Source organism: Helianthus annuus, chromosome 8 (assembly GCF_002127325.2).
Source record: "Helianthus annuus cultivar XRQ/B chromosome 8, HanXRQr2.0-SUNRISE, whole genome shotgun sequence".
Lineage (NCBI taxonomy): Eukaryota > Viridiplantae > Streptophyta > Magnoliopsida > Asterales > Asteraceae > Helianthus > Helianthus annuus.
Window position 1 is genome coordinate 100696214 of NC_035440.2, and position 12920 is coordinate 100709133.

At 39.5% G+C, this 12920-nt stretch overlaps 1 protein-coding gene across 1 annotated transcript; it reads left to right on the forward strand.

The window, feature by feature from the left end:
- Positions 1 to 853: 853 nt before the first annotated feature.
- Positions 854 to 1852, forward strand: LOC110913937. Its single transcript, XM_022158752.1, has one exon. It carries the CDS (start codon positions 854 to 856, stop codon positions 1850 to 1852), a length of 999 nt encoding a protein of 332 aa, XP_022014444.1.
- Positions 1853 to 12920: the final 11068 nt, after the last annotated feature.

Consider the following 12920-nt stretch of genomic DNA (forward strand, 5'->3'; position numbering starts at 1 on the left):
ACGTCGTCTAAAAACATTTGGTCCGTGAACCGGTGCCGCGTCAAAATAGTCTTTCATCAAACGCTCGTTCGCGGCTTCACGATCTCGCAAGATATAGGTGCGTCGCAAGATGGGTCGTGGAGGGGGAGGTGGCCGAATGTGCGCAAATGTTTGTAGCACAAAAGTACATGCACTCGTAACCGCTTCTTCCTCGGCCGCGTCTTCGTCGGGCGAAAAATATCTTCGGTAAATTTCGGTGAAAGACTCTTCCGACGGGGAACCCATTTTTTATAAAGTGAGACTAGCTTTTTAAAAAATATATGAAGAATGAGTATGGAGAATGAGTATGAGGTTTGAGTTGTAAAAAAAAGTGGAAGAATATGAGGTTTTATAGTGTGAAAAATTAGAAAAATTGAATTTTTTTTTTTTTTTAAAATATGACCGTTTGGTAACGGTAAAAAATTGAATGTTTCTTCTTCCTCGCGCCGCTATATTTTTCACGCCTTTCTTTTTTTTTTTCTCAAAGCGCCCCGGGGGGCGGTGTAATCGGCGCCATACCGGCGCTATGTTGCTTGAACGCGCCCCATTACATGTGGCCTTAACCAACATATTTTATTTAATAGTTTTACAATTACAGATTTATCATCTCATCACTTTTTAATTATTGGGTTTGGTTTTAAGTAATTTGAATATTGTAATGGTTGGTCTTATTCTTGATTTCTTGATATTATTGAGGAAGTGGCACATTTGGTAATTATGCTGAATTCGGTGGGTATAGTGGGTTGCTGAAAAGTCTAAGTCAGAACTTAACATCATGGTTTCATTTTATAAACCAATTGGATCATTTGCAATCCCACCTTCATTTTTCTCAAAAATGGATAGAGAACAAGAAGAATTGCAATTTCTTGGCCTCTTTGGCATCTTCAAAGAAAGCTACAAAATCATAGTATCATGGAGAAAAATCTTTGCCCAAATCACCCTAACCCTCATCCTCCCTCTAACCTTCATCTTCTTAGCACATATCGAGATCTCGCATTCGCTATTCAAAGACATCAAACACACCGAATTCGAAAAAGAAATCACACGCCCCGGTACAAAAAGGTACAACAATCTCTCTGACACGCTCTCGTCTGAATGGATCACTTTTTGGCTCTTCAAGGTCGCCTACTTCACCGTACTCCTAATCTTGTCCCTTCTGTCGACAGCTGCAGTCGTCTACACGATTGCATCTATCTACACTGGACGTGAGTTGACTTTCAAGAAAGTCATGAGCGTCGTCCCAAAGGTTTGGAAAAGACTCATGGTCACGTTCTTGTGCATGTTTGCGGCTTTCTTTGTTTACAACTTCTTCGCAGCATCCATCATAGTTATATGTTTTGTGATTTTACCTAATAGCGTAGTCAGCGCCATTATTTTATACGTGGTCTTGATCGTATACTTGATGGGGTTCGTGTACATGACTGTGATTTGGCAACTAGCAAGCGTGGTCTCGGTTCTAGAGAGCTCGTATGGGATTAAAGCTATGACAAAGAGCATGGATTTGATCAAGGGAAACCGAGTGGTTGCGGTTGCAATTTTCTTTTTGCTTAATTTATCATTAGGACTCATACAATTCCTATTCAGTTTGATGGTTGTGCACGGGAGCTCGTATCAGGCATGGAAGCGTGTCGGATTTGGCGTTTTATGTTTCGTACTGCTTCTGGCTTTATTTCTTTTCGGCCTCGTGATCCAAACGATTCTCTATCTCGTTTGCAAGTCATACCATCATGAAAACATCGATAAAGGCGATTTATCGAACCATCTCGAAAGTTATCTAGGCGAGTATGAACCTCTTAATGGGAAAGAGGTTCAATTAGAGCAATATGATGTTTGAATTCACTCCTAAGCAAATTTTCTTCTCTTGTAAGTAGCAAAGATTAAAAAAAAGTTTATTGGTTGAATAAAATATTTTAAATATTATATAATTATTTTGTATTTTTAGGTGGTTTGGTTATCCATCGTTATCTCGATTTGGACATTTGTTGAATTAAAACGTCGACGTTTTAGTTGAGGTTCTTCACACAAACCTAACCCATCTATATTGAGAATTGACTTGTTTTAGATTTTAGACAAACACTACATGTCTTTGATAAATAAGTCTTTTAACTATTAACTAGTATTTAAGCCCCGCGTTGCGGCGCGTGAGATGTATAACCGTGCTAAGTAGTAAGTAAACGACGACCAAAACTGTAAAATAAAAACTCAAATGTATACCATCAATGATGTAAAACGTAGACAAACAGATGCAAACTTATGCGGCGACGTGACATAAAATATAGACAAAGACAAACGCAAACCTATGCGACAACCTAACATAAAACACAAAGAACTCGAATTTACACCGGAAAAGTTTTAACTTTAAGGGAAAAAAAAGCAAAAATTGGCGGAAAAAAATAAAAAATGTAAACCATAAATGAAAACAATAAAAAATTATTACAATAAGACAAAAACCAAAAAAAAAAAAATAAAAAGACACTGTTCCTAAGGAACTTCATAAATTGTTATATAAAGTAATGTTATATAAAGTAATAAGGAACTCTCAAAACAATGCAGAAATAGTTAGATTAAATTTTGAAGCCTACAAAGATATAGGTTCACAGGGCCGGTCCAATGTTTTTGAAGGTTCTAAGAAAGTAAAAAGTCAGGGCCTTGTTGAAGGAAATTAACCTTTTTCTATAACTAACTTGAGTAGTGTCTTTCAAGCCAACAAACCGACTATACGAATCACCAATCGTCCAATCCCTTTTTTGACTCTTAAATACTTGACAACCCTAAAAAAATATCAATAGAATCGCCAATACCAAATCAAAATCGCAAATGTTATAGATGAAAAGCATTCAATTCGCAAAACAGATTAGTGATTATTTACGGTTGCTCAATATACTTTTCCTATATATATAGAGGCCAGTTAACATACAAAATGGCTTAACGTACAACGCGTAAGGGAGGCATTATTAAGATGCAATTTTAGTATTTTTGAACATCGTGCAATTTGGGTTATTTTTTGTAACATGCGAAAATGGTTTTTATATATAACATGCAATTTATATATTTTTTTAACATGCGATTTTCCTATATACAGGACATGCGATTTTGTTTTTTTTTAAACATAGTGTGCGATTTGCATTCGCGTATGCGTCGTACGTTAAGGTCTCTTGTATGATATACTTCATACAGATTAGTAGATGATGAAAAATTAGTTTTTACCTGTTATGATTCTGCAATTAAGATTTGAGACATTGAATAACCATATTATCCCTAATGTCGGCCCTAATTTCACATTGAGCCGCAGTTAACAAGAGTTGGTGTGTTGCATCGTTGCTTCTAGATTCTAGGATGAAGCATGCCTAGGAGTAAAATCCTAAAACTTGGGCCTAGAAACTTTCTTTTAAATGGACCAAAAACAAGTCTAATATATGAAAAAGAATTTTTTTTTTTTTTTTAAGGCAAGCCTAGTATGATAAGCCCAACGAACCCGACTTTGTAGGTTGATGTAGGGAAAAATAAATTTTATATTGTTTTAGGGTGAACGGGGCACTCCCCTCTTAGGGGAGTCCCCTCTCTTACGCACGGCCAATCAGCACACGCCACGTCAACTCTCCTCTTAACTCCCCTCACACCATCAATTTAATGACGGCACTCCCCTCTTAGGGGATATTCAAAAAGAAAAAAAAAAGAAATGTTTTGATTGGTTGAAAAAAGGGTGGCCCACCATCTCCCTCCCTCCTTCATTCGGTAACCTCTCACTGATTCCATTCACCTAATTGACTCCCCTCGTTGATGACGATGGTGTTCCCTCTAGGGGACTTGGGTGGTGCCCAGTTCACCCTTATTTGGGTGTACTCAAATTACATGACGTGTCAAAACTGTTAATTTTATAAAATTACAAAATCATCTTTACCATTGCCACTAACCTTTATATTATAAAAAAATATATAGCTGGTGAATCTGTTTTGGGTTTTTTTCTAAATGGGTGTACCTATCTATACACCCATTTCACTATCTACACACCAAAAAATGTGTTTTTTGTCCTTACATGCACACCCTGCAGTGTCGAACTGTGGCTAAAACGCGACGTTTTGGTCCGGTTAACCAGACAAAGACTGACGGGTGTCTGACGGGTCTGTTGACCGGACCAAAACGCCGAGCTTCGGCCGCGTTTTGGTCCTGTCAACCAGACAAAAGACTGACACCCGGTCTGGTTGACAGGACCAAAACGCGGCCAAAGCTCGGCGTTTTGGTCCGGGCAACAGACCCGTCAGACACCTGTCAGTCTTTGTCTGGTTAAACGGACCAAAACGCCGCATTTTGGTCACAGTTCGACACTGCAGAGTGTGCATGTAAGGATAAAAAACACCTTTTAATGGTGACTATCTACACACATGGTGTGTAGATAGTTTGGCCCTTCTAAATCTACCCATTTCATCTGACTCATCCGAACTTTCCCAAACCCCAAGTTGTCAGGCTTATTGTATTATATTTTTATACACTACAGTTTTCATGGAGGGGAATAGTGTGCTGCCTCATATTTTCTTATTCTTTCAACTAAATTACGATTCTTTCTTTTTAAATTTACAGTTTTGACATTTGTTTTGTTTTTCCCTCTTCTAACCAAATTACGATTTTGCCCTCAGTTCAAATTTACAGTTTTGTTATCATTTTTTCTTTTTTGCCTATCAAATTACGATTTTGTCCTCAGTGTAAAATTACAGTCATGCCATCATTTTAGTTTTTTTTTTTACAAAACTATGGTAGTGTTTTGTTTTTAACTGGTTGACTTCGTGTAATTTTTATTCGTGTCAAGTGGCTGTCTGATACACGCTCGCTCATATGTCCTGAAAAAGTACAGTTTTGCCCTCAGTTTAAAATTATAGTCTTTCCATAGTTTTGATTTTTTTTTTTTTGCAAAATTATGGTAGTGTTTTGTTTTAATTAATTGACTAGATGTAATTTTTGTTGAGAACGTATTATAAGTGGTATGTACAAGTAACCGAAACAGACATGCATGTTATGAGAGAGAAATATTCGACTTGATGCCTCACAGGCGGGCGGGGCAACAAAAAATCTAACCCTCCCAAGCTAAATGCTAAAAACTAAATCCCCCTAAAAACTAAAAACTAAACCCTCAAAAAAAACCTAAAAAAATAAAAAAAAAACACACAAATTTTTTTTTTTAAATTTTTACATTAAAATCGCTACTTATAGTAGCCATTTTTTTTTTTTGCTACTACAAGTAGCGATTTTTTTATAAAAAATGTTAAAAAAAATTGGGTGTTTTTTAGCTATTTTTATGTATTTTTGGTTGTGTTCACATTGATTCTCGCAGTTCTCGCAATAAAGGGTGGTTCCTAACTAATGTTTTCAGAACCGGACCGGAGGTCAACCCGGTCGCCTTACGGGGTCAAAGGTCGGACCGGTCCGACCGGATTTAAGAACCGGACAATTTCTTAAATAATACATACATATTTAAAATTCTAATATATATTTGAGTGTTAAATATTGTTTTTGTTTTATAATAAAATTCATCTCTAAAATAAAATGAATAGAACTAGAAGTATTAAAAGGGTTAGAGCTATATTTATGAGGGGTGGGTTTTGAATATAATATTTAACCCTAATATAAAAGAAAGTTATAATGTCAGCCGCTTTTCAACTCTCTATCTCTCGGATATTGAAATATTTATATGCTTCTTCTTCTTCATCTCTTATTCTTCTTCTTCTTCTCTTATTCATCTTGTTATTATTCTTCTTCTTCTGTTATTCTTCTTCTTCTTCTTCTCTCTGATGATCAATCATGAAATTGAAGGAACCGGAAGTGAAGATGATGGCTGGATGCGACAGAGAGTGAAAAAAAACCTGACCGGCCCGATCCTGGCTACAAGACAACCCGCCGGCCCAACCTTCCGGCCCCCGGCCCGACTGCCGGGCTGATGCTGAAACGAACTGATGAGGTGAACCGGCCCGGTATAGGCTCCGGTTCCCGGCCGAACCGGTCCGACCGGCCGGCCCGGTCCGGGTTTCAAAACATTGTTCCTAACGGATCCTTCTCCTATATATATATATATATATATATATATATATATATATATATATATATATATATAGGGGGCTGCTAGAATGAGAACCACCCCGAGTTGTAAGAACCGCGAGAACTACACCCCACGGAGCGCCGTTCGCCGCGATTTTTTTTTTACAAGTAGATGTGTGCATTATAAACACGGCTGTAAAAAATCACGGCGAACGGCGCTCCGTGGGGTGTACTTTTTTACACCTCAAGTTTGGTGTTTTTTAATTTTTTTTCTTTTTTCTTTTTTTTTTCACCAAACTTGAGGTGTAAAAAAGTACACCCCACGGAGCGCCGTTCGCCGTGATTTTTTACGGCCGTGTTTATAATGCACACATCTACTTGTGAAAAAAAAATCGCGGCGAACGGCGCTCCGTGGGGTGTAGTTCTCGCGGTTCTTACAACTCGAGGTGGTTCTCATTCTAGCGGCTCCCTATATATATATATATATATATAGGATTAGGTTCAAGAGTGAACATTAGTGTAGTTTGCGAACTGAGCGAACTAATTCTGGCCATACATGTGTGTAGATCAATGGCCAATATTTGATGATGAAATACACTAGTGTATTTTACGATTTGATGATTAAATCCTAGCCATCCACGTGTGTAAATCAATGGCCAAGATTTGTTCACTCAGTTCGCAAATACATTAGTGTTCACTCTAGAACCCTACCCTATATATATATTGAAGGGGTAAGGTCCCAAAAACCTCGCCTTGAATACTTGGGACCATACCATAACCTCATCTTTTAACCCTCTTTAAACCTTGCGCGGCCGCACTGGTCCAATAAAGAGAGCTTAGAAGAAAGACAGCAGACAACACCTGCGCGCCAAAAGGAAATTAATAAATCCTTGAGCCTTTCTCCATAACAAAGGGATAAAAATCCCAACAAGCACTCCCGCTTAAATTATACCCAGACTTGGATATTATTTACTGCACTGATACCACACGATAAGGAGTCACACCGGATTACGGCTGTAATCTTCTAGAAGACTCAATCGTGCACCACCAGACGGTTATAACCGTCTAGGCCACGTGTCATCGTCCCGAGCTCCCTTGAAGTCACAACGATGGCATGGAATTGGAGAGAAATCTCCACTTGCCCACTTTCTACGTGGCAATACCCCAGCCGTTGATCTAAATAGTGATCCGTGTGCTTTCACGTCGGATTAAGAAAATTAACGGAAGGAAAAATAACCGCTTACGGAGTTAGCACATTCCGTCAATATTTCAATAACAGGTTTTCCTGCCCAAACTCCTGGCTATAAATAGAAAAGTAATTCAGGTACAAACTTCAAGTTACATTCACTTCACTTATACTTCTTCTTCTTCATAAACCGATACTTATTCTCACGCCGGAAGGTGGTCATGGAGAGAACCCCCATTCTCCCCGTGGCGAGTCTGACGGTTTCTGTTTTGCAGTTATCGGGAAGAGTAGAAGATCCGTCCCTTTGAACCAAACGAGAAGAAACCAACCCTTTTTATGCAGAACGTAACCTCCTGGTTTATCTGATTCCGGTCATTTAACCATGTTTTTTCATTAGTGCCCACCGATTTCTTTGTTTCATCCATTTTTTTTCGTTTTCGATTCACTTTTTTGTTTCCATTTGTAAATGGAAGAAACGTCAACTCACTGTCAAAATGGCCCTCGTCCAAATTTCGTTAACAATACCCAGGTTAAAGGTATTGTAGAAGAAGCTTCGGATGACAATGAAGTGCAATTCACCAATAATCATCCAAACGAACCTGTCACCCCAGGGGTACAGCCTGAGATCCCTGTAAGCTCGGTTCCACCCCCAGGAGAGACCTCAATCTCCTGGTATGTCAGATCTCATTGGGCATTGAATGTTGTGTATACACAACTCTGCTTTTAGGGGGACTCAAGTAGATTCCCTCATCTTTCGCAACTCGATTCCCTCATCCATAAGGACAATGGGACCCGATTGGAAGTCAGAGGATCCATAGTACCTGCAGCCTCCCGGACTTCATCTTCATCATTTTTGAAAGCAGGGGCAAGGGATCTTTTTTTCCGTTGTGCATAAACTGCCCCCCCAAACCAATCACGAAGGCCTGTATCCCGTGCAAGGGCACCATCGGTACCTCATGTTTCTCAACATGACGGACCATCACGAGTCCAGATCGAAGACACCGAGGTTTACTCTAGATCTCCATCGAGATACGAGTATACCCAGTCAGAAAATCGCCGAAGAGAATATCGGGATGAGTCTCATTCCCATCGCCGTCAGTCAGTTCACACCAGGTTGGGCCCGTCACAGGACACCCATACCAGGGAATAAGATAGAACCTACCGTGAATGAGAAAGTGCAAGTGTGTTTAGTCGGTTACAACCTAACTACAACAAATGTAGACCCCGCGCGGTTTACAATCCTGAAGCTGATCACAATTATGATCTGATCTATCGCCCTGCAGAAGCGGCAGAGAATTCCAAATTTATTAGCGAAATCGCTCTGGCTCCACTAGAAAAAGTGAAGCTCCCATCCAACGTAGGCAAGTTTAACGGTATGACAGACCCAGATGATCATCTGCGAGTCTTCACAAGCGCAGGATTGGTGGAGGCTGGACTCTACCAACGTGGTATCACCTCTTTGTTCAAACCTGTCACACCCCGGTTTTCACGTGTCTCACCGGTGGGCCCGGTGGGGGATTACCGTGACGTAGTTGGCAACAATGTAGTCAAACCACACAATATATGAATGCACAGCGGAAGCATAAAGATAAATATATTTCAACCATTGTTTGTAATATCAATGTATTACGAATAGTCGAAATGTATCCACAGGGGATCAAATAAAATATAAGTATTGTTCAACAGACATAGGCATCTTAAGCTTGCGAGACTCTTTATTGATGCTAAGGAGACATATCCAGCCAATTACGCTTAGTATCTGCATTTAATCTTTTTGGGAAAATACGTCAGTTTACACTGGTAAATACGTTCAACCGACACTTTTGTAAAAGGTTTAATAAAAATTGATTTGAATGCACACGGCACAAACACTTTATAACTTGGGAGAATTATTTAAATTTATAATCTTGTGAACGAATTACATGTTCCTTATGCGTTCAGTAGCCCGGACGTACCGGGTTAAAGATCAATAGACACACCACATCAACTATTTATGCACTGACGAGTGTACGCCTACACTCCGCGCTTAGGTCGTGGCCATTTCGTAAAATGCTGCCAGGGATATCCGGGACATGGTCATTAACCCCCCCAAAGGCGTTTAAGTAAACAAATCTGTTTAAACGAGCCGATCAAATTATTCAATTAACCACCGAACGATGGAAGATTTGATGCCCGATCAAGCGGTATTTTATATACCGTAACCCAAGCCCGTATAACGGAAAATAAGTTAAAAGTATTTACCTTTGCAAGTATTAATCCTTAATCAATTAACTGCAAATATCTTTTACTGGTCTCCTATTCTGGAATGAAGGTTTAAAATAACCTATTAGAATCCTAACGGGTCTTTAATTTAGCCGTAGCTTAGACCGGTCAGTTTCAAAGGATAATTACGGTTTAATCGCGTGAAAGGCGAAAACCAGGAATGGATTGTGATTTGGACCCGACAAGTTTGAAGACTTGTTTTATATGGGTATACTAACCACACTCTGGATTTTGGGGTCAAAACAATAAGGTTTGACCCGTTTCGGCTAGTTTATGTAAACTAGTTACATAAACTGAACCGTGCGCGCAAAAGGCGTAACGGGTAACCTTAAGAGTCCTACACATGTTTCCTAAGTCAATATGCTTTAAAGAGGTTGTGGTATCAGTAGGATACCTTCCATAATGCTCGTAACGAGTTTAAGTTCATTATATGCCCCGTAGGGGTATTTTGGTCATTTTAAAGATTATAAAAGAGGTTTCTGAGTTCTACAGGAAATCTGAGTTTTCCGATCAGTTTATAAAGTCCAAAATACTCTATTTATTATTTAAAATCAGTAGCAACTGGAATCGGGTCAAAAGACCATGGAGAACTCAAGTTACGTCCGAAAAGGGTATATTCGGTATTTACCGAACCGATGCCATAACCGCAGGTTATGAGTAGGTTAAAAATAATTAAAAATCTTTAAAAATCCTAAAATATTATTTTACATCAGTGTGTAAAAGATTTGGTGTCGAAATTTGGGTTTAGATAGGCGTTATGCTAATTGCGCCGTTTAATTACTAAAGTTTCCGTAATTGCGCTATTTAGCATAACTCCTATTCTGGACCTCGGATTGACGTGAAATTTTAGGGACATGCTTAGAAATCAGTAACTAAGGTTATGGTCCTTTCACATGTCCGAAATTCTCGTTTTAAATTAAAAAGGGCGTTACGGTCAACTTTTAAGCATTTAACGGAAAGGTGTAAAAGACTCGGACAAACAACGAACCGATCACAGAGGGTTATACCATCATGTAACCTGGTCCTAAGAGAGTCCTAAGGCATATCTAATACATACTTTAACGGGTCAGAACTGAAGTCAAAGCAAAAGTCAAAGTTTTGCGACTTTCGGTTCCGAACCGGGTCTAAACAGTAAATGGTCGGATTAAACAAGCTTAGACTAGTTAATATACTTATTATCATATTATATGAGTGTTAAAACAGGTTACACACCATCTACATTACTGATTATGCATAAAATCGCAAAATAGCATTTCTGTTGACTTTTTCTAAGCACGTTTGACTCGACATTCGGACTAGTTAGAGTGGGAATCAGAGGGTGCCCTTTTAGGGGTTTAAAGCCCACATAATTACCAACAAATAACTACCTTTGATTCGGCTAATCACTGGACCATTTGTGATTAACCGTTAAGTCAACCGTTAATTACGACGGTTTGACTTTTAAGCTATAACTAACCAAAAACTCAACTAAGAAAGGTTATAGAATCTTACCAAAGTCCTATGCACGACTAGGGGTGGATTGGTTCTGCTTTGGAGCTCCAGAAATGATCAGAAGTGCAAGAGAAAGGTGTGAAGAACTTGTTGTACAGGAAGGCCTTTATATAGTGTTCATAAGGCTCTAGATTGTTGACAAACAAGTCTACCCATGCTCATTGATCATCAACAAGTGTCTCTAAGGGCCCTAAAGCATGTAGGGGGCGCCCATGCTGCTACATTAATGGAACTAAGTCGGTTTGGAGTGAAAAGGCAAGCATGGAGCAAAAAGAAACGACCAGAGAGCCCCTCGCGTGACGCGACGGACCCCCCCTTCGGCCTCGCGTCGTGCGACCCCCCTCTGCAGCAGATCTTCTATTTTCTGATTTTTGCGATTTGATCCTTGGCTCTTCGAACACTGATTGGCCATCAGTTTCTTGCATATTGAGCCTTAAAAATTTACGTTTAGGGGCTTCAAGACCTATACCCATTTCGTTAAGTCCCCGGTTAACTTATTGTTACCCGAAAAGTCCTTAACTTTCAACGTTGACGTTTTAGTCCCTCGCATACGAATTTGATCACAACTTGCTCATACGATAACGAAACTTTATGAAATTTTTGTCGAGTATTCTAGTGAGCATAATTAACCGTTACAAAGCTTCGGGTTTGTCAAAAGGTCACTCAGAGGTATAACTTAAACATGTTGACACATTCGACCCCTGTAGTTTGTAATTCCTCACTTTCTTCCACATTTCGTTCTGTACGATCCATGATTCATTCGTTTGAAGGTTCTAGCATCTTTTAGGGTTATTGTACAGTATAATTATCCCTTGTTGAGATTTTTAACCCTCGAATTTGCATACTTTCAATGTTTGCCAACTTTAGTCCTTTATTCAGTATTTGACACCACGTGTAAACCTAAGACACGTGTCAATACATTATTGGACACAAAATTTCGAGGTGTTACATCCTCACCCCCTTAAAATAAATCTCGACCCGAGATTTACTGAAACAAATAAGGGTATTTTTCTTTCATCGTGGATTCAACCTCCCACGTGAATTCGGGACCTCTACGGGCATCCCATTTGACCTTAACAATCGGTACATGCTTCCTTCGAAGCTTCTTTACCTGTCGATCTTCAATCGACAAAGGTTTTTCCACAAATTTTAAACTCTCGTCTATGTACACATCTGTATGTGGTATTACCAGTGATTCATCAGCGAAGCACTTCTTTAGATTGCAGATGTGGAATACATTGTGAATTCCACTGAGCTCCTCTGGTAAGTTTAACTTGTAGGCAACCGATCCGACACGTTCGATTACTTCGAATGGTCCAATATATCTCGGGCTTAATTTGCCTTTCTTACCGAAACGCATCACCCCTTTCCAAGGTGATACTTTAAGCAACACATTTTCACCTACTTCGAAGTGAAAATCTTTACGCTTTGGATCTGCGTAACTTTTCTGCCTATCTCGGGCAGCCTTGAGACGGTCTCGAATCTGGACAATCTTGTCCGTCATTTCGAAGACTATCTCTGGTCCTGATAATTGGACATCTCCGACTTCCGCCCAACAAACGGGCGATCTACACTTTCTACCGTATAATGCCTCGAAGGGCGCAGCCTTAATGCTGGTATGGTAGCTATTGTTGTAGGAGAATTCGATTAATGGTAGGTTCTTATCCCAACTACCACCCAAATCGATCGCACATGCACGTAGCATGTCTTCCAACGTCTGAATAGTACGCTCACTCTGACCGTCTGTCTGAGGATGGTAAGCCGTACTAAAATTCAAATGTGTGCCCAAAGATTGCTGGAAACTTTTCCAAAAATGCGACGTGTATCTAGTATCTCTGTCGGAGATAATAGACACAGGTATGCCATGTAAGGCTACAATCTTATCAACGTATAACTGGGCCAACATGTCGGAGCTATAAGTCTCCTTGATGGGTAA

Coding starts and splice junctions, on each gene's coding strand:
- LOC110913937 (XM_022158752.1), top strand. CDS start 854: ATGGATAGAGAACAAGAAGAATTGCAATTTCTTGGCCTCTTTGGCATC.